General features: G+C 40.7%; 1 protein-coding gene across 4 annotated transcripts; it reads left to right on the top strand.

Annotated features, from left to right (window-relative positions):
• Positions 1 to 27,892, top strand: AKAP8L (A-kinase anchoring protein 8 like). 4 transcript variants are annotated; one of them, XM_061616557.1, is made up of 13 exons: positions 1 to 169; positions 8,719 to 8,751; positions 10,380 to 10,617; positions 13,163 to 13,622; positions 14,081 to 14,198; positions 14,431 to 14,474; positions 15,995 to 16,049; positions 19,372 to 19,480; positions 20,458 to 20,599; positions 21,050 to 21,155; positions 21,417 to 21,547; positions 22,691 to 22,786; positions 24,323 to 27,892. In XM_061616557.1, the coding sequence occupies exons 1-13, from the start codon at positions 157 to 159 to the stop codon at positions 24,662 to 24,664; spliced, it is 1,887 nt and encodes a 628-aa protein (XP_061472541.1). In that variant the 5' UTR covers positions 1 to 156; the 3' UTR covers positions 24,665 to 27,892. The 4 variants fall into 4 exon arrangements, with proteins under 4 accessions (XP_061472541.1, XP_061472543.1, XP_061472542.1 ...); XM_061616559.1 differs by having other exon boundaries at positions 4 to 169; positions 10,380 to 10,437; XM_061616558.1 differs by lacking the exons at positions 1 to 169; positions 8,719 to 8,751 and adding an exon at positions 9,418 to 9,511.

Below are 27,892 nucleotides of genomic sequence, written 5' to 3' on the forward strand. Positions count from 1 at the left end.
ACGGTCGCGGCCACCAATGGCTGACCAGCTAGGTGAGCGAGCAGGGCCAGCAGTGTCGGGAGGCGGGATTAGCAAGCTGCCGTTGCCGTTGCCGTCTGGCGCAGGAGGTAACGGGTGTGAGGAGCGGAGTTGTGTGGTGTAGCCACCACCGCCATCATGAGCTATTCAGGTAAGCGGGGGGTGGGGAGGTAGGTCTGTCTGTCTGTCGTGCCGGAGGGACGGTCGGTCGTGTTCCCTGCCATCGCGAGTGGGCCAAAGGGAGCGCAGGGCCTAGCCTGTGTCAACATCCCAGGGGGTGGGGTCAGTAGCGTTGCCTACTCTTGTTTTTCGGGTGGTGCTACCTCGACCCCCCTTTCCGCCTGTGATTGAGGTGTTTATCAGGCGTCGTCTTCTCGTTGCTCCCGCCAAATATAGAAGGGGGAGAGAGAAAGATGTATGTCCTCAGACGATGCATGTAGGGTGTGCCGCCCTAGTTACCCCCTTTTGCCTCGGTTAGTTAGCCGCCCGCCCGTCGTTCTGTAAATGTGCAAGGGATGGGGAGAGATGAATGTCAGCGCTGATCCTCTGCGCTCGCCGCCTCAGAATCAGGGAGGAAGGCTGGCATCTTTGCATATCTGTCGTCTGCACACGCGCAACTCGCTACTTGGATTTTGTGAGTGGTTATAATAGGAGTGGGTGTGGGAAGGTGGCGCAGGGGCCTGGGGAAACACCATTCCAATGTCCGATCAGCTATGGCTTCCCTTGGAATAACTACAGTTGTTTTCCATTCTTCATACCCCCAGTCACCACGGCCACCAGTCTGTGTCTGGGATCTTGAATGGTACATTTTAAATAAAATAAGAACGTGCGAACGTAACAACTGAAATGAAAATGGCACTGGTAGGCATACTTCCTTGAATCCTGTTGTGCTGTTTATTTTTATCTATGATGGGGTATATGTGGCCTTTGTATTCTCTTAGGGTGCTATATGGTTTTGCATAAATATGGTGTCAACATGTATTAAACCTTTGGTTATGTATATGTTTAGCAAAATCTGTTTCATACAATAGGAGTTAGCCTTTTTATTATCATTATGGTTGCCTGGCTACAGATGGAATTGTATGCAGTTTAAATAGTCCAGAACCTGTGCCCCAAAACAATAAATAGTGCATACAGAAGACAAACTTGATGGATGGCTTCTTAGTCTTTTCATCTGAAAACGTAAGAAATAAAATAATTTGCTCATTCTCTTGGACAGTCTAGGTGAACTTTAAAGTAATACAAATTCTTTCTGTAGTAATTTTGTGAATTCTGTATATGACAGCTCTGCATGTCACATTCATTTCCTCTGCATTTGTTCTGAACAACTGTGATCAATATTTTTGTAATCTGACCCCAGTTATATGTTTGGCTCCAAACATTTGAGTAGAGTCTTGATATTGAGATGTGAGAACTACTGTTTGTATCCAATATCGTGTAGGGAGTTTTCATACGATGGGATTTCTCTCCCTGTGCACCCACAAAAACCGCTCTAGAGGGTCTTCCAACTCGCTGGAGCAGATTAGAATGTGCATAGGGGGCTGCAGGAGAGAGGAGGGGAAAGTTCTGCTGTGCTAGACTAGCAGCAGCGTTGGACATGGAACTATATTTCTGAAGCTTTGACCCATTATTAACTTAATTCTGAAATAAAGATCTTTCTCCTTTTGACTTCAGCGATGAGCCAAATTTGATTGTTTAAGGAAATAATGACTCCTATTTGGATTACAAATAGTTTATGGTAATTAAATGATAAATTATTTTATTCGTGAGTCAGGTGCAGGGCTTATTTTGAACTAGGGCTTGCCTATTCAACCTTGGAAATTGCCTTGAACATTGGGAAACAAAAGGGTGAAAGAAGAGTACTCCTGAGTAATCTTAATATCCCCTTACTTGAGAAGTCACCCTCTTACTTTAAAAAGTTAACGTTAATGAGGGTGAGAAGGAGATTGGGCCACAATCCTGTATGTGCTTACCTCAAAGAAAGTTCATTTAACTCAGTGAGCTTACTCTGAGTAGATGTGTAGAATTGCACAGTTAATGGCAGGTTACTTTTTCCGGATCTAATTGTAGCATAAAATATTCTAAGCTTTATTTGGTGTCAGGTAAAGGGTTACAAAGATTTTTGTTTTTCACAATATCTGTTAAGTCTTTTCTGGAAAAGTTGTTTCTGTCCTACCTGGGTTTTCTGCAAAATCCTTAAGATCTACTTCATCTTTCAGTAAAGATACTTTGGATTAATTATACTAATAAAATTATTGAGAATTGGTGTGTTTCTCATCTTTAGTGAAAACACTGTGTGTGTTAGAGTTCAGAGGGCCACTGCCTTCTGATAGTAACACAGGCTTTTTTTAGCAAATTGTAGAGATATTAGATGCTGAACAACTAACTGTTGTACCTCTCTGCTCTTTGTGGACATTAATGTTTCATTTAGAAGGGTAGGATTAGGGTGAAGAGGTCTTAAACAGCAGAGATCAGAACTGATGCATTTGTAGTAGTTATTGCTGCCTTAAGGTCAGTGCAGTGCAATTTATGGAAATAGACTGCCTTCAAGTCGATTCCGACTTATGGCTACCCTATGAATAGGGTTTTCATGGTAAGCGGTATTCAGAAGGGGTTTACCATTGCTTCCCTCTGAGGCTAGTCCTCCCCAGTTGGCTAGGACCTGCTCAGCTTGCCACAGCTGCACAAGCCAGCCCTTTCCTTTTCTGCAACTGCCAGCTGGGGGGCAACTGGGCTGCTTGGAACTATGTAGCTTGCCCATGGCTGCACAGGTGGCAGGGCACGTAACCCCTGAGCCACTCGCTGTGGGGGTGATCTTTAGCTGGCCCTTGACACCCAGGAGACACGAGTGGGGATTTGAACTCACAGACTCTGGACTCCCAGCCAGGCTGTCCTCCCCACTGTACTATTTATAGCTATGGTTTATTGGAGAAATACATGATTGTGTGCTTTCCCCACACCTTGTGTGGGAATTCCCTATACCTTTTTTCCATGGTTCAGTGTGATTGTTGGTGGTAATAAAGGATGCACCAAATAAACCATGATTAGGAACTCAGTAACAGTTACACACAATCCTAAATGAGGGTGGAGAAGGGATGATGTGGGGCAATGTCTGCATGAGATAGAATAAACTAGGAGCATGTGATAATGTGGCATACTCCTGATCTTGAAACCATAGTTGCATGTTAGAGTACATATGCACTGCCCTGCAAAAGATTACTCACCCCTAATATTCCATTTTAGGGAGCCTTTATTGAAAGCTAATGTGAATTATTTTATTTATTTATTTTCTTACATTTATATCCTGTCTGTCCTTCATCAAGGAATTCAAGGTGGCTTATGGATGGTTTCCAGGTGGTTTCCCATCCAGGCACTGACCAGACTCAGACCTGCTTAGCTTTACCAAGGTGGTGCCCTCATGTACCTTCAGACCATAATCTGACAATCATGTCTGTGGAACTGCATGATGGATTATTCCTTTTCTGATTTACTACTTGTCAAGAGTGCTGAGGAATAGAGATTTACTGGGTGTAGTTGTTGCAGTCCTCATGCTATTACTTTTAGGATTGATTTCTCTGTGTATCATTTAGTTTATCCTGTTTGTGTAGTATTATTATTATCATCTTTATTTATACCCCGCCCTTTTTCCAAACTGGAACTCAAGGCGGCTTCCAGATAAAAATAAGTACATATCATTAAGAACCTATCAAAATATAAAATATATAAACATATAAAATCAGCATTAAAACAGGATTAAACTATTAAAATGTTAAAACCAATTAGATATACACTTAAAATACTGCAACCCAGTTTAGGAGCTTACAAGTAAAACAATAACATACAGCATCCTCTTCAGTCACTACCCTTAAAACCTTCAGTTCCAAAGGCCTGCTGGAAGAAAAAAGTCTCTAGCTGTCGGCGGAAAGACTGCACAGAGGAGGCCATTCTTGCCTCCCTAGGGAGGGAGTCCCAGAGCCTAGGGGCAGCCACCGAAAAGGCCCTATCTCGTGTCCCCACCAGTCACACTTGTGAAGGTGTTGGGATCGTGAGAAGGGTCTCTCCTGAAGATCTCAGGGCCCGGGCAGGTTCATATAGGGAGATACGGTCTGACAGCCTGGACCTAAGCCGTATAGGGCTTTATAGGTCATAACCAGCACTTTGAATTGTGTCCGGAAACAGACTGGCAGCCAGTGGAGCTGTTGCAGCAGGGGAGTTATATGGTCCCTGTAACCAGCCCCAGTTAACATTCTGGCTGCAGCTCATTGCACCAACTGAAGTTTCTGAACAGTCTTCAAAAGCAGCCCCACGTAGAGCGTGTTACAGTAGTCTAAGTGGGATGTAACTAAGGCATGTGTCACCATAGCCTGATCAGACGACTCCAGGAACGGGTGCAGTTGGCGCACTAGTCTTAACTGTGCAAAAGCATTCCTAGCCACCACAGAAACCTGGGCCTCCAGGTTTAAGGCTGAGTCCAGGAGGACACCCAAACTGCGAACCTGCGTCTTCAGGGGGAGTGTAACCCCATCCAGCACAGGCTGAACCCCTATTCCCTGATCTGCCTTTCGACTGACTAGAAGCACCTCTGTCTTGTCTGGATTAAGCTTCAGCTTGTTCACCCTCATCCAGTCCACCACTGCTATCAGACACTGGTTTAGAACCGAGACAGTTTCCTTGGAATTAGGTGGAAAGGAGAAGTAGAGTTGGGTGTCATCTGCATACTGATGGCACCAAACCCCAAACCTCCGGACAACCTCTCCCAGCAGTTTCATGTAGATATTAAATAGCATGGGGGACAAAACTGAACCCTGAGGGACCCCACAGGCCAACGGCCAAGGAGTTGAACAGGAATCCCCCAGCACCACCTTCTGGGTTCACCCCTCCAGGAAGAAACTGAGCCATCGTAAAACGGTGCCCCCAAGTCCCATCCCGGTAAGGCGACCCAGAAGGATACCATGGTTGATGGTATCGAAAGCCGCTGAGATGTCCAACAGAACTAACAGGGACACACTCCCCCTGTCCAGTTCTCTGCGTAGGTCATCTACCAAGGCAACCAAAGCCATCTCTGTCCCATAACCGGGTCTGAAACCAGACTGAAATGGATCTAGATAATCTATTTCATCCAGGAATTCCTGTAGTTGGGAGGCCGCCACACACTTTATTACCTTGCCCAGAAATGGGATATTAGACACTGGCCGATAATTATCCGTAATAGAGGGGTCCAGGGAGGGCTTTTTCAGCAAAGGCCTTACAACTGTCTCCTTTAGGCACATTGGAACTGTGCCTTGTTGTAGGGAGGCATTGACCACTTCCTTCACCCACTCAGCCAGGCCCCCTCTGGCACTTTTAATAAGCCAGGAAGGGCAAGGGTCTAACAGACATGTGGTGGGCCTCACCTCTCCAAGGATCCTGTCCACATCCTCAGGTTGCACAAGTTGAAAAGAATCCATTATTATTGGACAAGCAGGAGCCAAAGTTACATCCACTGAGCGTGTATCAACTATAGCATACGAATCGGAACGATTTTGTCTGCGAAGTGCCGTGCAAATTCTTGACAGCAGGCTATATTACCCTCTCGGGGGCCAGAATGTAGGAGACCCCTGATCACTCGAAACAGCTCTGCTGGTCGGCTCCCCACAGACACAATGGTGGCTGAAAAGAATAATTTCTTTGCTGCCCGCACTGCCACGGAGTAGGCCTTCAGATAGGTTCTAGCCCGTGTTCGGTCAGACTCGCTCCGAATCTTCCGCCGTCACTCTAGTCTCCATCTCATTTGTTTCATCACCATCAGTTCCCTGGTAAACCAGGGGGCTGGTTTGGCTCCATTCCGTGAGAGGGGACGCTCAGGAGCGATCATGTCCACCACCCTGGCCATTTCCCCATTCCAGAGGTCAGCCAGAGCTTCAACAGAATCGCCTGCCGAGGTGACAGGAAAAAACTCCAAGAGCTGTCAGGAAACCATCCGGATCCATCAGCCTCCTGGGGCAGACCATCCTAATCGGTCCCCCACCCCTGCAGAGGTTTTGAGTCCCAGTGAGTCTAAACCCAACCAGGTAGTGATCTGTCCATGACAACGGAACTACAGAGAGTTCCTCCACACCAAGATCACCATCATCCCATCCAGCACAGAACACAAGGTCCAGAGTGTGGCCAGCAGCATGAGTGGAACCAGATATTACTTGGGACAGACCATGGTTGTCATGGAGGTCATGAAATCCTGAGCCAGTCCCGCCAGAGCGGTCTCGGCATGGATGTTGAAGTCCCCCAGTACAACAAACCTAGGTGATTCCAACACCAACCCCGAGACCACCCCGGCTAGCTCAGGAAGGGAGACTGTTGAGCAGCGGGGTGGGCGGTACACCAACAGAATCCCTATTCTGTACCAGCCACCCAACTTCAGATACACACACTCGAACCCTGAAGACTGTGGGATAGGGCACCTGGTCAGGGGAATGGTATTACGATAGACCACTGCAACTCCACCTCCCCGCCCCCCAGGTCTTGCCTGCTGCTGTACAGAGAAACCTGGCGGGCAAAGCTGAGATTAACACCCCCCCATCTTCATCCAACCAGGTCTCTGTAATACAAGCCAGGTCGGCCATGCTCATCCAGTATCAGATCGTGAATGGCTGTTGTTTTACCATTCACCGACCTGGCATTCATAAGCAGCATTTTCAACCCAGGGGGATTGTCCCCACCATTCAGGCAGGTGAAAATCTGAAGGGGTTCTAGGCATCTGTTTTTAGTAATGTCCTTAATAATGTTAAACAGTTCTATCTGAGCTTTGCTTTTAACAGGCTAGAATAAAGTAATTAAAAAAACTTTTCCAGTGTTTTGCCAGTTTGAGAATTTACATACATACAGGTGTAAGTGTGCTGCAGAATATGTAAAATTCATAACAAATTAAAGTTTTAAACAGACAGAAGCTTTTAGGGAAAGTTGAAATCATTAAGGCAAAATGAACAGGAAGGGGGACTGATGGATGAAAAACATATGATGGTTTTAAACAGCTTTTTCTTGATATATTTTTAAAATTAAGAGAATATAAATTAAAAAATGAAATGATGTTGGCTACTAGGGGGCAACATTCACAGGATGTTGCAGGCTGATAGGTCTCAATTGTTTTGTGCTATGGATTCCTGGGTTTCAGCTAACTCAACCCACCCTCTCCCTTTATTACTTTTTCAATTGCTTTTTTCAACTGCTATTTAAAAGAATAGCATGGGATCTCCTTTCAGAGACAGACCTTGCCGGGTTGTCAAGTCTCTAATCTCTAGGTTAGACCAACATGTGCAATTATGGTGTACACACCAGAAGACAGGGTTTCACATAAATATTGTTGTGAGGTTCTTTGTGTTAGAATATGGGCAGGCAGATAAGTGTATTCTGTCTGTCCACAGGTCATTTTTTAAAGGTTATTTATAAAATATCAATTGAGATTATTGTTACATTAGGTAGATTTTTGTTGAACTTTTTCCCCATCATTTAACTATCATTCAATGATTATTCATACAAGGTCTGCTTAACTGATACCCCTCAATTGTATTTTGGACTGACAACACCCTTATAACTAACCTAATTTTTGTACGCATCAGTACGCTGATGATACCCAGCTCTATTTCTCTGTAACATCTGAATCAGGAGAGGCCGTGCAAACCCTGGACTGCTGCCTGGACTCTGTGATGAGCTGGATGAGGGCCAATAAACTGAGTCTGAACCCTAGCAAGATGGAGGCACTGTGGGTTGGTGGTTCCCTAGTTCAGATAATTGGTCAATTGCCTGCTTTGGATGGGTTCGTAATCCCTCTAAAAGAGCAGGTCCATAGTTTGGGGATGCTCCTGGATCCATCTTTGTTGCTAGAGGCCCAGGTGACCTTAGTGGCTAAGAGTGCCTTTTACCAGCTTCAGTTGTTGCTGGTCAGGGATAGCCTGACCACTGTTGTCCATGCACTGGTAACCTCCAGGCTGGATTCCTGTAATGTGCTCTATGTGGGGCTGCTGTTGAGGTTGGTGCAGAAGCTGCAGCTGGTGCAAAATGCGGCAGTGAGACTGCTCACTGGGGCAGGGTATTGCCAACATGTCACCTGGTGCTGAAAGAATTGCACTGGCTGCCCATTTGCTACTGGGCCAATTTCAAGGTTCTAGTTTTGATGTATAAAGCCCTATATAGCTTGGGACCAGGATACCTGAAAGACCATCTTATACCTTATATGTCCAGTCGATCACTGTGCTCTGCAGGTGAGGGCCTGCTGCAGATACCATCTTATCAGGAGTCCGTTCTGTACAACATAGGAAATGGACCTTTAGTGTGGCAGCACTTACCCTGTAGAATTCCCTCCCCTTAAATATTATGACAGGCGCCATCTCTGCTAACTGTTCAGTGCCTATTGAAGAGCTTCCTCTTTCAACAAGCCTTTTAAGTTGAGCCCTTATCCCAGTCTGAATCTGATTTGGAATTGTTTTTAATATGTTTTTAAACCCTTCTTTTTTAAACAATATGTTTTTAACTTTTTAAAAAGATGTCTCGGAAGCTTTTTAAAAAAAATGTTTTTAGAGATGTTTTGTTTTAATGTATTTTAAGGTCTGTTTTTTAGATGTTTTAAAGTGTTTGTTTGTAGTGCTTTTGTTTGCCGCCCTGGGCTCCTGCTGGGAGGAAGGGTGGGATATAAAGCAAATAATAAATAAATAAATATTTTCTTTCTAGGTTATGGAAACTGGAATTCTGGCACAAATAGAGGCAAGTACTATAAAATCTTCAGTGTGCTAATATGCATAATAGTTTAATCAAACTTGGGTAATACTGAAATGTCACATTTTTCACATGTTCACTGTATTTCCTCCTTTTAATATCTTCTGCCACTTAATACCGATGGAAAAAAGCAGCATCTTAAGTCCCATTTAACATTGTACTGCCTTGCTCATGTCTGTCGGTGAAGCTACTGTGAATTCCTACCTATGGCTGATCTTTGATAGTCTGCATGTTTAATTTAGGCATCAATTTATCTTTTTCCATCTCCTCCTATCAGATTACTGTAGCAATACCAATAGTCCAAGCCTATGCATGATTATGCAGATATATCCTAATTACTTCAGTGGGACTGAATCACAAGAAAGTATGCATAGCATAGTAACAAAATTCTGCTTACTTGTCTGCTCTTCCCCAGATGTTTAAAGAGGAACAAAGCACCATAAATTTTCATGGGAATTCAGGCACTTAAGCTGGGATTTACTCCCAACTATATTTAGGATTGCACTGTAAGGCTGCAATTGTATAAACAAAAGTAAGTAAACCCCATAGAATAGAGTGGGGCTTACTTTCAAGTAAACATGCATAGAATTGCACTGTTTATTTCAGGTTATGAAGAGTTCTGATAATGGATTTCAGATCATACATTCCTGTTCATCTTTGGTAAAGAGTATAAAAAACAGCAGAGTATATAAAACCATGTAGAAGGCATGATGAAATCCAGCTCTGCTTAATATTCTCAGACCAATGAGTGAGTAATATATTGTAAATCATTTTAGGATGCCTCATGGGAAGCTATTCATAAATGAAATAAATAATAACAATAATAATGAATCAAACCATTATTTTGCATAACTTTTTTACTGAATGTGATGAATTTGCTTTTCCTCACATAATCAGTTTTAGTTCTTAATTTGTGTCCTTGTTTACAGTGATGGTCTGTTAAGCTGAAATATTGTGTCTTGCATTTGGTTCTTCTGATGCACACTGTTGTGCCACTTGCCAGAGTTTTTGAAAATGACTTGGGAGGGCTTTCTTGGCCATTGCAAATTAAGCTGACTTCTCATGTAAATAGGTAATTGCAGATTGGGGAAGGTGCTTAGTGTCTTCCCTGGAAACTTTCCTTCCCCTGAAGAGAGGTGAGTCTGTTCTGTAAGCGCCACTTTCAAAACCTGATAATTCATTACCCAAGGTAGTAGGTGTTGCCCATGGAGGCTGTCACCTTGGGCCTGTCTAGCGACCTGGATAGACCTGAAGATCATGTTAATGGTGCTATATCTGTTCTGGTATCCTATTATCTTATCCTACTGGTGGCTCATACTGGTTTGCAGCTATGAGCTTGGGAGAGGCACTGTATAGTAGTATTGCAGTGGCAGTTGAGCCCTTTTGCAAATGAGATAAACAATGAGAGTTGGCTTTAGCAGGAAATGCACTATACACTTTTTGCCATAGACAAAGGGTTTAAGCTTTGGCAGGAGTTACAGAAAATGCTTATCCAAAGATATAGCTATTATGTCCTGAAGAGAAGGAGTATTCTTGATGGTGACAATCTTACATTAGATGATCATACATAGCAATCTATGCTTAATGAAAAACTCAATGACTGCTTCTCATTTTAGGTTACGAGGACTATAATTATGGATATGGATACAGTCAGGATAACTCTGGCAATTATGGGTATGGTATGGCCACTTCAAACTCTTGGGAAATGCCTAATTCAGATACAGACATGAACTTTAACGCATCCACTGGCACCAGTGCTGATGATGTAATAAAATTTAACCAGCGCTTAGATATGGTGCCTCATCTAGAAACTGAAACGATGCAAGGAGGACATTATGGCTCAGGTGGAGACAGGTGAGTGTAGAGACAAAGGTGAAAAGGTTCAGTAATAGTTATAGATCAGGTAGTTACTCTTTCTGAAAGGTGTGTTGATCCAACATTGTGCTGTTACCTAAGCGCTTGTTCCCTTTGTCTTCTGACTAATAGCATTGATCTTTGCTTCATATCTACTACGTTCTTGCTTACAGAGCTGGGGGGGACATAATTAGTTAAGTTGTATTGCCTCTGCTTTGGCTTTGAAAATATGGTGTTTACACATGTGTTTGAGCGAGGAAAGCTTGTTAATACTATAATAGTTCATAGATTAATTGTAATATAAAAATCTGAAATAAAGGCAGGCTTTAGCAACTTCATATAGTTTATGAAAGTAGTGACCTATACAGAGAATGCACTTCAAATCCTATTGACATTAATGGGATTCATATTTTAAGTTTCTCTGCATTTTGCTCCAACCAACTGAATCATAAATTGAGTAAGTAGAGAATTCTGTAGAATCTTTTTTTAGTTCATCTTTCATATAAGTCATTAATAAGTCACATGAGCCTTTATTCATATGTAAGGAAGTTTGGATTGTTGAAGGAACTAGTGTTTTTTTGCTGGCTGGCTGGATACATGGTGCATCTTTATTATAAAGATGTCAAAAGAAGTAATTGCTTGCCATTTATATCTGAGATTTTAACAGTTTAAGACCTTTACTTTCAGACAGTTAGTGCACTTTACTAGACTGGCTATATTTAGTGTTTTGTAATTGACAATCTGTTTTGTGGATATATTTCTAGAGGTCAGGTGTATGTAGTTGGGTCTAAATAGGCTATATGTGTCATTCCTGCTTGGAGACATTTATACTTGACAGTTGTCAAGAGATCACTATATTAAAAACTGTTTTGCTTAGATTTATGCATAGCATTCTGTATTGCTTTCATCTGTGTTGACATTGTTCATTTACCAGGTTCTAAAAGTAGCTTATGTATAATAGGGTATTCTGATATTTTTTGTTAAAAAAAACCCTTCTCCTTAATTGTCTAAACTATCTTGTTTTGCTTATTAACCTACAACATTGTCATAAAAATAGAAAATAGGAGATTTACAGGGATCCTTAATGGATTATGTTGTATCAAATATGCTTATGGTAGTGTGTGTCCTCTGCACTCGTTCATACACCACCTCTTGCCTTGAGTAGGGAAATGGTTACAGATAGTTGTGCCACAGTTAAATGGAAAAAATATTTCTGCATTTAGACTACAGATCTTATGTACTGGAAGCATAAAGTGTAATCTCCTGATGGCAGGTGCTGACTCAAGTTAACAGTCATTGCTAAAGTTGCAGCCCTGTGCATGCTTTGGAGTCAGTGAGAAGTATCTTCCAATTTTCAATTCTCTCATCCTAGGTAGATACTAACCCAGCATTGTTAATTCTCACTTGAGAGCCCAGGTGAACATTGGAGACTAAATTGCAGGTTGTTGAAACAGATTTCTGTTTTAGAAAATCATTATCATAGAAGGCTCAGCTACAGAAATGAGTTGTGCCAATTTATACCATAGCACAAGTGCTTTGGAGTTGGTAGATGGGATAACTGAGCTTAATACTTCTGTTCTGAGTTAGCTTTTAAAGTCTCCTCCTCAGCCATTGTTTCCTTTCCATGCCCTTGCTTTCAGATCATTGATACAAAGCATGACTGCTGATTTTTGCACTTATGTCCATTGCTTGTTTATTAAGTGCAACATGGCTTTGTGTTGGGCTGTAATAGCAGTTGAAACAACATTCTGTCAGGATTAACGTGGATTTTGGCCTTAAACGGTGTCATCTCTCTTAGAGTCTATCTGCTAATTAACATGCAGACACTTCTACGTGTATAGTGTATAGCTTAAATCCAAAGTTCCTCTGCAGCTTATGGAATATTCTTTTGAAATTGTGCTAGTTCAAAGCTGTCTTTTATTGGAAAAAATATAATTCACTTGTTTGTCTCAGCCACTCATTGTAGTGGGCTTAGAAGATGGGATTGTTAGGTCTGCTCACATTGTTGTTCCTGCACTGAAATTTCCTGCAGGCAAAATGTCATGTATATATCTCTTATTATATAGCTGCTTTCTTATTATAAACACTTCCTTTTTCAAACTCCCAGTAATTGGTGGGAACTGACTTTGCACCAAGGGACTTCATCTTAGCATACCTGAACACCTGAAGTGATTGGAGTGTGAAACCAGTAATAGGCAAAACTTAAGAATTTATATAAGTCCCCCAAAATTGAAGACCTCTTTGCCAATCTGATCAGAGTCCTATGTTCTTTCTATGATTGACTGAGGCTAAACAGAATTCTTGTTCTATGTAGCCCTTATATTGATAATCCTCTCTTCCCCGCTGCTAAGTTGTCTGAGGGAATTACTCTCATGTTGAGTTAAAACCTCAGTTGAGCTTTGTTATTACTTTGAATCTAGAACAATTCTGAGGTTTTTGTTTTTTTAATGTAACTTGTTTCTACTGCTGTTTCTTTGCAAGCTCTTTAACATGGTGCTCTATATGCTACTGATTAGATTCCTTGCTTGCTGTGCAATTCTTGCAGGTATGATACATATGAGTCCTATGACTCAAGGTCTTCACTGAACGACCGTGATCTGTACAGATCCGGCTATGATTACAGTGAAGCTGAACATGACACCGACAATGCCTATGAAGGCCACTATGACAGCTCCTATGGGAACCGCAGGGACCAGTACCACAACAGAGCACGTGACAACTTTGGCCATCGGGGTCAGAACTGGGCCAGAGACAGGCGAAATAACAGGCCCATGGCATCTGCATATACTGGGCGCATGGGCGGACAGTGGAATGACCCGCCAGTGCCAATGGGAGGACGGGGCCATGGCCCCAATAGGCCCCCATCCCTTTTCTCTCACAAACTATTCCCTGAATACAACATGTTCCAGGGAATGCGAAGTTTCTCTGGCAACATGCGTTTTGGAGGAGGCGGCATGAAACAACGAATGAGGAGAAACTGGAAAATGTGGGACGCAGATTTTAAAGTAAGTACTTATGCAATCTTCTCCCACCTGTTTTCTGCCACATTTTTAAGGACATTGCCCAGTGAGGGAACTGCCTAGAACCTAGTGCAAAGCAGCCTGTTTTGTAACTTAAATTGTTTTAGTATAGGAAACATTTTCTTTTTCTGTCTCTGAAATTTGCTGGCACTTTTAAAAATTTTTTTAAGCTGTTCTAGGAGAATCTCATTGTCTTCAGTATATTGCCTTAGTACTGAAAAGATTGACCTGTGGATCTTAGTCATATTTAGGAAGTGTGATCTGTGATTGGCTGGGAAGCTTTGTATAAAATAGGTCTGGTGTTAGGCCAGCGAATCTGTACCTGATGAAACAAGTTTATTTGAGTGTAGAGAACTTAGAATGTGGTTGGGTGTACATATCTTGGTGATAAGAACTCTTGGGTCATATATATATGGTTAAAAATAATGTATTTCAATCCATAGAAAAAAAGAATAAAGAATGAGCCAACTGCTAATAAGCGAAAACAGGCTAACAGCTCTGATGAGCCTGACAGCAAGGCAGCAAAAACTGATGGCTCTGACAATTCTGACTCTGATAATGGTAAGAGCCTGCTATTGAAGCCTGCCTTGTCTTCATTTCACTGCCCATTAGTTTTCAATATTAAAATAATATTTTTGACTAAATGTTTTAGGCTTGCAATCCTGTGTCCACTTACCTGGGAGCAAACCCCATTGAACTCAATGGAAATTGCTTCTGAGTAGACATGTATAAGGTTGCAGTGCTATAGTCCTTTTGTATTATGCATAGTTACCTGATATGCTGCTCTTTTCAGAAGAGGGTCCTGAAGGAGAAGCTGCTGAGAAGGGCTCTAAAAATGTGAGTCTGAATTTAGTCTTGCTAGAAAGATTTACAATCCCATTGATTGATTGATTTATGCTAGGAGCAAGCATTAGAAAAGATGCTCTGCCATGGTGCCCTTCCCACATGCTGCCCACTTTTTGTGTAGGTCAAAACAGAGAGCAGAAACTAGTGTGGCTGGGTTATGGAGAATGTTTAAAGGACAAAACTGACTCAAGGCACTGGTGCCTGAGGTGCACACAGGCACATTCCCAACCCCCACAACAATAGGTAGTATAATAATTTAAATTGTTGATAATTAGCTATCCTTTCATGGCTCTCAAAATATGCAGACTGGGGTAATTGCCTCGTTCACTCTGCTCTGAATCAAATTTGACCCTAAGAAGATATAATTGAGGTGAGAACTATGGTATTTTTTTCCAGTTATGTACTGAACAGATTTAAGGTATGCACCTATTACAAAATTCATCTGCTTCCAAATAATTAGTAACTTAATGTATTATATTGTACTTGGCACTAATTCTTGAAAGACCAAAATGTAGATTTCTTTGACACTAAGATCTAAAAAAGGAAAGGGCCTGGTTAACTGTGGTTGAACAGTAGACTTTAATGCTTTGTAGCCTTGATGGAAGGACATAAAATAACATCAGTTGCCTTTTTGTTGATTCAATTTCTGGTGGAAGGACAGAGATTCTACTAGAGGGAGGTGTCATAGCACTAGAACTTCTGGACCTGGTGGTTAACGTGCGCAGTGAAAGAGTCGGAAATATAGTGAAGAGCTGCAGTGTTATCTAACTGGAATACATGGTGAAGTGGGGAACTGTCCAAGTACAATGATGAGGGATATCAATCACCCACATTTTTGCTATATTCATATAGCAGTTGGCATTTGGTTGGTGCAGAGTGTTTTTCTCTTCATAAGGGCTTGTTTTACTTTTAGTAATGCTGATAGGTGCAGTCAGAAGGCCAGTAGGGTATGAAGTGGGGCAGAAATGTTAGATTTTTCACATTGACGCTTGATGGGATTTGGAGTCCAACAACATTGAGAGAACCATGGATTGCTCACCTCTCATGTAATTTGAGCTTAGAGTTGGTTCAATGCAGAGCTGAACAGAATCATGTTTCAGTCCAAACAAAATTGGATTGCATATGGTTAATTACTATCCAAATTTAGAGTTGGTGCCAATTCTCAGATTGTACTTGAAATTTTATTATTTTGAGCGGTTTCTTAGAGCATGAAATCATGAAACTAATACATTCTGAAGTTACTAAGGTTTTTATTTTTAGCGCTTATTTTTGCAGAGAGAACCTCTGTGTAATGATAGCTAAAACATAAAGGACAATCATGTAATCACAGTCTACCGTATTGGTGTTTCTACTGTTGTGAACAGTTGCTGTTTTTTGTCTGAGCCCCCAGTAATCTTGGTAGCTAGCAGCACTCCTGATTTCCTGATGTAAAGCTTATTGTCAAATGTGTTGTGACCTTGGCTTGTAAGCAAATGCAGCTCTATTCTTCAGTGTTTTTAATTACATTTTAGGAGGGAGAGGGAGAAGGTGGTGAAGATGAAGAAAGAAAAGGAGACTGTGAGAAAGGCAAGTTCAAATGTGCATGTGTTAGGACACTGAGTGATGATGTTGTTATACAGCTACAAAAGTGGCTGTATACTATATTCAGCATGGATTTTTCGCATTCCACAATGTTAAATTGAAAATACCCCCATGCCATTCTGATGCTTCCCATAAGCTCATTTCAAAACAAAACCTTTCAAACCTTATAGTCCTGAACTCAAACGCTTGCTTAACAACCCTCTACATTTTCATGGTGATACACAAAACAGTAAGAGAGAATCGAAAGTTCAAAGTGTAAAGAGAGAGAGGAAAAACCCAGACCCCTTTTGGACTTTTTTCTGTCAGAGTTCTCATAATCTGTTGAAATTAATTAAAAATCAGCCCTTCTTCCCTCTACTCTCCGCTCCCCCTCCTCCCCCTCCCCGGTCAGTTTTACCTATCCTAGCTATGATTGCACAGGAGTAAATCCCATCGAACTCAATAAGCATGCAAATGATCAGACCTGCCTTTCCCCTCTCCTTTCCCTTCCTCCTCCCCTCTTCCTTCTTCCTTCTTCCTCCTCCCCTCTTCCTTCTTCCTCCTCCCCTGCCCACTCCCGGCTTCCCTCCCCATGGTCAGTTTTACCTGTCGTAAGCATGATTGCATGGGAGTAAATCCCACTGAACTCAGTAAGCATTCAAATGATCATCCATTCTCAGCAAACTTGCACAGGATTCCATTTCTTACCCCCCAGACTAAAAAGCAGGGAAATTTACAGGCAAAAAACCTTGTAGTTTAAGAATGTGCCTATAGCCAACAGATCTTTCTATCAAACTTTAAAAAGCAGGGGAATTGGGCAGCTATAGTGAATGCACCAGGGGAGCAGGAGACCTGACCTCCTCTCTTGAGATATTGGACAGCCCTACAAATTGGTCAAAATGCAAACACAATTTGGGTTGGTCTTTCACAGTCCACTCCACTTCCTATGCAGCTTGGAAGAATTTGGTAACATGTGGCTCTGAACATATGGTGAGTGGTGGCAACACCTGCAATCAGCCCAAATAACAGAAACATGACATGTGCTGTGCTGATCTGGTTTTAGCAGGAGAAAGCCACAATTTTTATATAGTTGATATAGTTTAGGTAGTCACTTTAAATATGTTTGATTTACTTTGCAATTTTAATGAAGTTTCCTATAGTAAATCATTATCTTTTGCTTCTGTTGCTGTACTTCACATATTCACAGAAACACTAAAAAAAAGCTCCACAAACAATTGTGGAATAATGGCACTGAGTATTCTGCAGAATAGTTTCCGATGAACATGAGGAGTGTCTCAGTTTGCACAAGATAAAACAGTGGGAGGTGAAATATATTCTAGCAAAATTCTAGGTGTGCTCTATGTTTTTAATTGACCATGCCCACCTTTCCTTAAGTTGAGTAGTTTAAGCATAGCAGGCTCAAAACATGCATCTTCGACAGGCCAAGTTTGTTTTTTCCAACAGCTAGAGTCATTGCTTAAGTAGCAACATATTGTAATCCATCTTATTTTACATCAAACTACAGTTTCAGATTCAACTGTTAATGCGCCCAAAATAGAAACGGAGCATAACCTCCAGTCTGAAACAAAAAAGGCTGTCTTCACCATCATATGACATCGACCAATAAAAAGGCTATGAAATTAATAAAAATAAATTTGACACAGATTTCTAGGATGAATAATGAGAGAAATATAATATTCTTGGTTCGATTCTCTGTAGAAACAATAGTAATACAGAAAAGAAGCAAAGTATGGATAACACCAACAAACATACAAAAATGTAATTCTATCTTTGGAGACGGCAGGTGTTGCCACCACTCACCATATGCTCAGAGGCACATGTTACCAAATTCTTCCAAGCTACACAGGAAGTAGATTGGACTGTGAAAGACCAACCCAAATTGTGTTTGCATTTTGACCAATTTGTAGGACAGTATAGTATACCACAAAAATCAAGACAACAAACGCAATTAGGGGGCATACATTTTAATTTGAATAACATCCATCAAATTATTCATTTTAGTTCCATAGTATAGTTAAAAATCAAGCAATTATCTTTAACAGCTATAGAAAGATTATAGTGTGGTGTAGTGGTTAAGGTGTTGGACTATGACCTGGGAGACCAGGGTTCGAATCCCCACACAGCCATGAAGCTCACTGGGTGACCTTGGAACAGTCACTGCCTCTCAGCCTCATGAAAACCTTATTCATAGGGTCACCATAAGTCAGAATCGACTTGAAGGCAGTACATTTACATTTTTACAATATCTCAGAGAAGGTCAGGTCTCCTGCTCCCGTGGTGCATTCATTATAGCTGCCCAGTTTCCCTGTTTTTTAAAGTTTGATAGGTACATTCTTAAACCGCAAGGGTTTTTGCCTATTAGTGATTTTTTTTCAGGGGGTTGCATGGAATGTTATAGGAGATATCCATTAGTGGAGCCATTTCATAACCCTTTCATAAATTATAAGGCTCCAGCATTTACATGCTGGTTAGGAACTGACTTAACAAGTATTTCCTACAAAGTGTGTCTTGAGTACTCAATTAGTGAAATTTACCATTATCAAAATACTTTCAGGTATGAAGTTAGCAGATATTTATTTTGGGAAAATGGTAATTCTAGCAATAAACCTAGTCTATTCTTCCTTTGTGGAGGTGTACTCCAACTGCTTTGAGCTAGCAGTTCCCAGTACCAATGTGGTAGTGCCTTCAGCGTACACAGCAAATGACTTCCAGACAATGAAATTATTCAACATTAATAGGTCTCAGAAGCAAGAAAATTTGCCAGTTGGACACGCTGCATATAAACAGCAACACTTAAACTTTTTAAAGAAATGGAATAACCTGAAGAGAAATGTACTGCGTGCTATCATATAACAAAAGAATTGTGGGATCAAGCTCAAAGTTAGTTTCAACTGTATCTCAGGCTTTGCCATTAATGTAATGAGTATACAGACAGATTCCTATTTGATATGCAGTACTTTCCACTAATCTGTGATGGAAACTAAACTTCTAAACTATGTAAATAATCACTGAATTTGTCTTGTGTCAATTAAATTTGTTTTAAATTTTTAATTGAAATTATGCTTCCAGTTCTGATTATACCCCAGGAAACTAGTATTTTTTCTGTCATTTATTTTATTTATTTATTTAGAAAAGTTATAAACAGTTTGATCAAAAACAATTCTCATAAGGTGTATAAATAAATTATGAATGGTCTCTTCAGGGAAGCAAGAATGGGGATCTGGAGCCCAATCTTATCTAGGTTAATTGACTTGAATAGAGTCCAGGAGTAGGTATCTTTTTAAAATATTTAAAACATTTCATGTAGGAGCTCTGACAATTCAAGAAGAGATCAGTCAAATCAAGCGCAAATTGCAAGCTGGTAAGAAAACACAGGAGAGGCAAAAAAAGAGGTATCGTGATCGAATGGTAGAAAGGTAAGCCTTCTCCAGAAGACTTTGGGGTATGCTAGTAGCTAGAGTGGGTTTGGGACAATGCAATGCGCTCTTGTGTTTCAAAGAAAAATCCTTCACTCTGTATTACTTCCTTCACTATATTGACATGTAAAATCACATTATCAACTCTCAGCAAGTTGGTGTAGGTTGACCTTTCATGATGTACTTTCAAAGGTTAATCAAAAGCATTATAATTTTAAAAACACTATTGTTTGCTGAAAAAATAATAAGCTAGCACCCCTCACACACTCTACATCATTGCTGTACAGGAATTCTGTGCAGTTTGGGGGATTGCTTGTAGGGGTAGAATAAGAAGTTTAAGGTTGGAGAGTTGATGGTGCCAGTAGTTCACAAACAGCAGTTTCAGGATAACTGGTCTACAAAGAGTATGGGCTCAATCAAACTCCTATTTTATGCTGGAAGGGGTACCGGAATAAGACCCAGAAAGGGGTGTTCTGGGGGCATGTCGGAGGAAGGGGCAAGTGGGGGGACTTACGCCATATCTAACTTGCGTTCAGAGTGCTCCTGTGGGTCCTAATCCAGGCCAAAGTTAGCCAAGAAAAAGGTCAGTCTAAGAGAACAATTCTAATGGAACTCAGTGGGGAGTGCTTACTCACCAGTAGGGTTATTCATGAGAGACGGCTTTTTCTTTTTCATTTATGTATGCAGCTCCAGGTGGAGCTAATGTTCTGCTGGCCCGGTGGCTCTTTAATGACAAGTGGATGTTGCGGAGCTTTCCACTGGCTCCTCCTCAGCCAGCACCCCTTCTGCCGCTCTGTAAATTGGGAGTATGACTTCAGTATTGCCTAATAAAACATTATCTTATAGTATATTGTAATCTTTGCTACAGTAAATCATATATATCATGTTGACTACATAAAGTAAAGTGGAAGTTCTCAAATGACTGCTTTGCAAAGAGAATGTATTTAGCTTTTTTTTAACTTGACATGCGTTAACAGGATTCAGTTTGTATGTTCATTGTGCAAATATCGCACTTTCTATGAGGATGAGATGACCAATCATTTGGAGAGCAAATTTCACAAAGAACACTTTGCATTTGTTGGAACCAAGCTGCCCCAACAAACAGCTGACTTCCTCCAGGTGAGCCTTTTTTTCCCTTTGAGCAGTTGCCTTCCGTTTTCCTTGAGACATTAACATGCAATGCTAGATGGCGCACTTTGTTTTTTGTTTCCCAATCCCCCTGTGTCACTTCATTCTGAATTATTACAAGCGGGACAAAAAGGGTATCTCTTGGATGTCTATTGGAATAAAAGCATCAGACTGGCATTTATACCTCAGTTGTTCATCTGTGCTGTCCTTGCTTGCATTTTTTGGTACACTACATGTCCTTACCATTACCTTAGTTCTTCCTTTTATTTCTCTGGAAGAGCAGACACTGATGAATGAATATGAGCCATGAAACTACATACCTTGAGAGGAAAAGGAAGGCAGAGCTTTGACTGTGGAGTAATCTGAGCATAATTTCATTTGGCCAGGCCAGTACATTTTTACATACTTTGAGTGTTCATAAGTGTTTTTTCTACAATGCAGGAATATGTTGCTAATAAAACAAAGAAGACAGAAGAGCGTCGTAAAGCAATTGAAGACATTAATGCAGTTATACAACAGATCTACAAAGACCAGGATCTTACCCAGGGTAGGTATTCAGTGTTCATGCAGAAAATGTGATAGAGGGTCTCTGAGAGAAAGATGACCCTAAATTGTCTTTGCTACTAGCTGACATGAGTATTGAATGCCCACTTCCTTTTGGCCCTTTGATATAGTCACTGCATTGCTGCCCATTGGCCTTGTGGCTAGGGATTGTGGGATTTGAATCCTAACTACTCCTTAATGACCATAGGTTTGCTGTACCCTATACTACAGACTATAATATGTGGACTTCCTTACCTTTCCTCAGACATAGGCATGGAACATTTCGTTAAAAAGGTGGAGGCTGCTCACTGTGTTGCTTGTGACCTCTTCATTCCAATGCAGTATGGAATTATCCAGAAACATCTGAAATCCCTCGATCATAACCACAATCGCAGAGTAAGTGGATTTGCTGAATTGACTGTTGACCAAAAGAACACATTGGACAAGTCTGAATGATTGCTACATGGTTCAACTTTCTAATGGCAGAAGCAGATACATGCTAAAATAATTAAATCATTTAGGGTGCATATTAGTGCTTTAATTTTTCTTTTTAAAGTAAGAATATTTTAAAGAACGTGCTTAACGGACTGTAGCATTTATTTTAAAATTTTATATCCCAGACTTGAGTATTGCTACTCTCATGGCAGTAATATAACCACTAATGGCATCCCATAATTTTCAGCAATTCTTTGGCTCCAAAATGTAGCTCTAATCTTTCTTCCCTTTTGATTTTGTAAAAGATCTGCTCCATTGAATTTGTTAAGAGGTACATGAATTGTAAACAGACAACCTGTTCATTTCAGTACCCTGAAGCTAAAGGAATTTTTAAGTGCATGGGCCTATAGACATTTTATGTAGGAGATGTGTTTTGCTGTGTTGAACACTGTAACTTGTGAAAGGGAGATACATCTCTTGCATCATATAGTGGGCATAGGTTAGGAAACTGGTCAATTGCTGCAGCGCAGTACATGTCTGTCTTTTGCATTACCTATAGTTTACTGGGAGAGGTGGAGAGCACACGCCACAAACAGATCTGCACTGCCAAGGGTAAATTTGCCCTTAGATGTTTGGTTGGATATTAAAGTTTCAGTACAAATGGGGACCTAGTGGATTGCCAAGTCAGAAAGCTAGTTTGTTTTGTTTTCAGTTTCCAAAGTATAACCTAAAGCAGAGAGGGAAGCTGAAAGCAAAATAAACTAGCTCTCAGACTTACCAGTCCACTGGACTAGGTCTCCATTTACCCCATGACCTTGATACTGGATTCAGTAAAACCAAAACAGTCCAGATGTATGACTTTAAAAGGATTTTTTACTTTCTCCACCTCTCTACCCTCTCTTCCTAGACACTCAGTGGCCCAAATTGACTAAAGTGCCCAATCACAGTAGGTAACATTAGATAGTTTATCCCTTCATGAGGAACTAAGTGTGAAAAGTTATTTTATTTGGAAACCCTCCTCTGGTTAGCCTTTGTCTAGATCTAAATAATGAAATGTAAATAAAATTTATACAGACCCTGATTTCCTTGTGTTTTGTCTTCTAGGCTATGATGGAACAGTCCAAGAAATCATCATTAGTGGTTGCAAGAAGTATTCTTAACAATAAACTTATCAGCAAAAAATTGGAGCAGTATCTGAAGGTAAACATATATCTAAGAATGGCCCTAGGAGGGGTTATGGGTAGAATCCAAAGCTGTAAGAACAGACTTTATGCTTGTGCAGCAGAAAGTCTTTCTCTCCTCCTCCCCTGCAGCCCCCATGTATTAATAAAATCTGCTCCAGATGATACTCCACCACCCCAAAGCAGATTTTGAGAGCGCATGGAGGGCTGTAGAGAGAAGAGGAGAAGTTTAGGTCCCATTCACACTCTCTCTCACACACATGTTGAATACAACTTTTCTTCTTTTTACTAACTTAAAAGGGTCATATCACAATGTTAACCATTGGAAAGCTTTTATTTGTGCAAAATTAACTAAGTGTTAATGCATTTTCCATTAACCTCTATTTTCTTTCTATACCTCACAGTGCACTATCTTTTTTATGTGCGCCACTGTAGGTCGCTGTCTTAATTTTTCGTTTCTGTGTCAACTTCTTCCTTCTCTGCATGTCGCTGCATCCCTTCTCCTTTCCATTTCCCCATCTACAGATATCTACCTTCATCTCTTAGTTACCCCATGTTTCCTTACTCGGCAGTTCACTCTGCACCCTAAAGTGTTGTATTCTGTCTGTATTCTGTTGTATTCTATATCCCCATTTTTAAATACCTCTGTTTTTCTTCTTTCTGCCCCATTCTCTCCCTCTTCAAAATTTCTGCAGAAATCCACATTACCCCAAAGTCCACAGATACAAGCGGGGTTTGCAGCATGGTTGGTAAGCTGCAGCAGGCTTGAATATCTGGTGTCAAATCTACTATACACCTTTGTACACAGGAAGAGAAATATAGGCATAATGATGCTGCCATTCTCATTTCCATTCTGCTCTGGAAGGGCTTTGGCAGCATTTATATGTTTCTATAAAGAGATGGCAAAGAGCCTCAAACAGTGGGATGTGGAATTTCCCCAAGGAGTTGTAAATAGGAGGGAAGAGACTACAATCAGCCTGTGGATTTTACACTAGGAGCATGTCTACAATACTCTGGATAGTTTAAGAACATGTTCAGACTGAACAGTAATTGCTGTTTAAATTGCAGTATATTGCATAACTTGATAAAGTGATACACATTTGCCCATGGGAGTGGGGCAGTTTTTTAAAATCTCTGCCACTTAGTGGAGGCTAAAAGCTAGAAATAAGCTTGATTGCATAATGGAGAGCACATTCTTGTCTTCAGAAAACCTTTCTATAGAATGTTACCAAGACACTTGTTGGCTGCTATTTCATAGTTCCTAAAAATGATCCATTGACTTTGACTGGTATCGGAAACTTTATTATATCTACTGATGAAAAAAAGGAATAGAAATTGTCCTGTGTGCTTTTGTGTTTGTTTTTCTTCATGCTCTGTAGCATAAAGCAAAAACAACAACGAAAAAGTCCTTGTTGCAAAACTCAAGACCTTAAAATTATCTTCATGTGATGTTCCCTTCCATCAATTGAAACTTGCTTACCCAAGTATGTATATGTAGAGTGCCCAGTTCAGATGTTTCACACTTGGCGTCATGTGATTCTGTTTTGTTTTGCAGGGTGAGAATCCCTTCACAGATGATCCCGAAGAGAAAGAGGAACATGAGGAAGGTGAGGCAGGGACAAGTGGGAATATGGAAGAGGGAGCAGCTGAAGGTGAAGGAAGCAAGGTTGAAGAAGAAACTAAAGGTGACAATCTGGCTGAGGAAAATCTAGTTGAAGGAGGTAGTGCAGAAAACAAAGGTGATGAAGAAGGAGAAGAAGAACCACCAGGACAAATGGAAGAGCAGAACTTGATCACAGCCCAGGAAACCCTTGCTGTTGAGCAGGAGCAAGAAGAAGAAGAAGAAGAAAGAAAAGGAATCATGCCTTCAGAGGAGATGGAACCACCTGATGAGTGAACTTCCAAAGAAGGTTGAAGCGTTTTGAGACTCTGCATTAAAACTTTTTAAACCATAACTGTGTTTGTGACACTACATGGCACGCGGCTTTGTTTCTCATTGACTGCATTTTCACCTAGTTACAGCACTTGAAAGCCTTTATCTGTAAAGTGTTTTTGGAAATAGCTTTTTTTAACCAAATCTTCATTGTATTAGTTAGGTTTTGTGCAGTACGGTTTTTAGGTGGCTTTATACTAGGAAAATACTTTTTTTTTAGTGATTAACTCAAAACCAAATTGTGTTAATTGGCTTGTACCATGCTACAACTTTTGGGGGTAAATGTTCTCTAAACTTCTCTATCTCCCTTCCCCCCCAACTTTGTATATAGTTGAAGATGTTTTTGTTCCCTAGCCAGCCGTGTCTGGAAATGTCAGTAGCAGAATTCTGGGTTTTAAATTCTGCAGATTGAAGTAATTTCCATGCAACTGTAGCATTCTTCTATTCTACCTTTTTACTTTTAATATACAGAAGTAATACTTTGGGGTCAGCACAGTAGTTTTTCAGTGCTTTTATTTAAGGGTAAATGGTTCCATCAGACTGAGAAAAGGCACTGTATAAGGATTACCTGTACATATGGGTTTCTGGAAGAAGCAGCCACATGATGGATGTGCAAGAAGCCTCAAAGAGGGATAAATGCATCCTAGCACATTCTTAAAAGGCAATTCAGCATTGCTCGTTTTGAGTTTTCTTCTGATGTTTAGGGGACATCATTTATGCTGCTTGCCTTAGATTGCTATTCTGTAAATGAAGGCTATAGTAGCCCATACGAAAGATGAAGAGTGTTACAGAAACATTAAATATTCCCTTCAATGCAGCTCTTTGGCAGTTGTCTCATTCTAAATCATCCTACAGTCTCAACAATATACTACTGCTTCATTCTCTCTCTCTCTCTGTGTGTATGTTTTTTAAAACAACCCTAGACAATAATGTCCAGTTTATTTTAGTTACACTCCCTGCCCTGCAAAAATGCAAAGTAATAGTGGTACAGCTACTACTGCTCTTGTTCATGCTCCATTTATTATCCTATGTTTGTCTTTATGTACTTGCATTCTTCCTACAGCTGAAATCAAGCAGTGAAACTGAAAAGGTTATATGAACATATTTTTCTGCCTACCTGCTACATCAAACGAGAAGGGTGAGTGAAGTAATTGTTGCACTGTGGGATGGAGGCCATGCTGCCACATACCACTTCTGCTGCCGTCATCCCTTGAGCACCTGGCATCTGGTAATAGCTGTATTACAAATATTGTAAGTCAAATGCAAAAGACATTGCACAAAAACAGAAATGTTGGAGGAAGTTTCAGAGTACAACTTTTGCTTAGAAATGTGTAATGACTCAAATGTTTAGAACAGTAACTTAGGTCTTGTACCTAATCAAGTTTTAGATGTTATTGATAATAAATTTAATATTGGGAGTACTGAAATTCTAGAACCAAACTAATGTCTAAATATCAGCTGGCACCTTGAAAAGTGTCCTCTCTGTGAGTGAAAAGAAGAAAATTTCCAGAACAGCAATTAGGCACTAGGAAAGGGTACTTCAGTTTGGAAGTATTATGGTAATCACTGATGGTGACAGAGATTTCTAATCCTTAAGTAGTTAATGCTGCCTTCTTCCAACCCTTTTAGACTTACGCCTAAGTACGTGTTAATAGCAAAAATGTGGGTTGCACAAAAGTATTAAATGTAGTGCCAATTTTCTTTGCATCCATCCATCACTTATTAAACCCCAAAGGAATAGTGTTTACCTTAAAACAGCCCACTCATGAACATGTTTACTTGGAACTAAGTCTCTCGGTGTTCAGTGGTACTTATTTCTGAGTAAATCTGTTTAGGATTGCAGTCTCAAGGTGAAGATTCTATGAGGAAAATACAGGGTTCCCAAACCCATGTTTGTCTCATAACTCTAAAGCAGGGGTGGGGGCATTTTCAGGGGGAAACTGGCAGGTATGAGGTATGGATGTCATAGGACCAAATTCAACATACTACACCTACCTGCCTTTCCTACTCCCCACAGTGTAAATAGCAGTTTGGGGAAAGGGTGGAGAAGGAAAGGGTTAACCATCCTCTTTCAGAGCATCTCCAAATCTTAAAACAGCTGTTAATCAGTAAAAATAAAAACAAAGGGAGATCCTAATCATAAATCTTCCCAGTCACATTTGACCCTTAATTAGATGCTTCTGTGATTTAACTTAGTTCAAGGGCTATAAAGCCAGAGACTGAGTTGCATCTCTGGTAGGGCAGCAAGACATTCGTCCAGGACCATGGAAGGTTCTACTGCTACTTAGATTTTGTGGGGATAGCCGGGCTATTATGGGCTATCCTAGAAGGGTGGCGCAGGAGATGGTGGTGCAGCCATTTTCCTGGTGCTGCCCTTTATTCAGAGATTTTACTGGAATGTAAAATCTGAGGGAACAGCCTTTGTACCTACTTCAGACTTAGAGGTTATTAAAGGTTATCTAAAATCCCTGTACTCTTCTTATTACACCTCATCCTCCTATTCATCACACTCTGGTACTGGTATTTGTTACTAGTGAAAAAGTGGAAGATGAATCGGTCCCTTCAGGAAATGTGAGGAGAGAGCCAAGGCTACAATTCTATGCACACTTGCCAGAGTAAGTCCTATAGAACTATAGTGGAGCTAACGTCTGAGTAGATACCTATCAGATTGTACTGCAAATTCCCAGGGCAGCTAGATAGTGATGTAAGGACCAGCATAACATACGTCTGTATGGGATTAGTGCCATTTCCTTGCCTTTACCATACTCCTTTCTTTACAGAAAACATAGCAATTATTTTTGACTCTTAAGAATTTCACAGCAGGGAAAATTTTCACCATGTATGGTTTCTCCTGTCACTGCAAGTGTGAGGTGAAAAACTACCTGATGAAATTCTCCTATCTCTGCAATTCCATAAAAAGGGTTGCCTTTAGTCTGGCCAGCACCCCTTTCAGTTTCTCCTTTTTAGTGTTGTTCATGATATATGTATATGTTTGTTTCTTATTCTTCAAATATGTACAAATTAACCTCCTGCTTGAATGTTATTGACTCTGTTGCTGTACCAAATGTCAATTTTTGTATATCAGTTTTAGCATTCGTTATCTTTTGTCATTAATTGTGTTCTGTCCATATAAAACTAAACTAAATCAAATTGTGATTGCCCAGCAATGATTAAAAAAATAGATAGAACATT

This window comes from Rhineura floridana, chromosome 3 (assembly GCF_030035675.1).
Source record: "Rhineura floridana isolate rRhiFlo1 chromosome 3, rRhiFlo1.hap2, whole genome shotgun sequence".
NCBI lineage: Eukaryota > Metazoa > Chordata > Lepidosauria > Squamata > Rhineuridae > Rhineura > Rhineura floridana.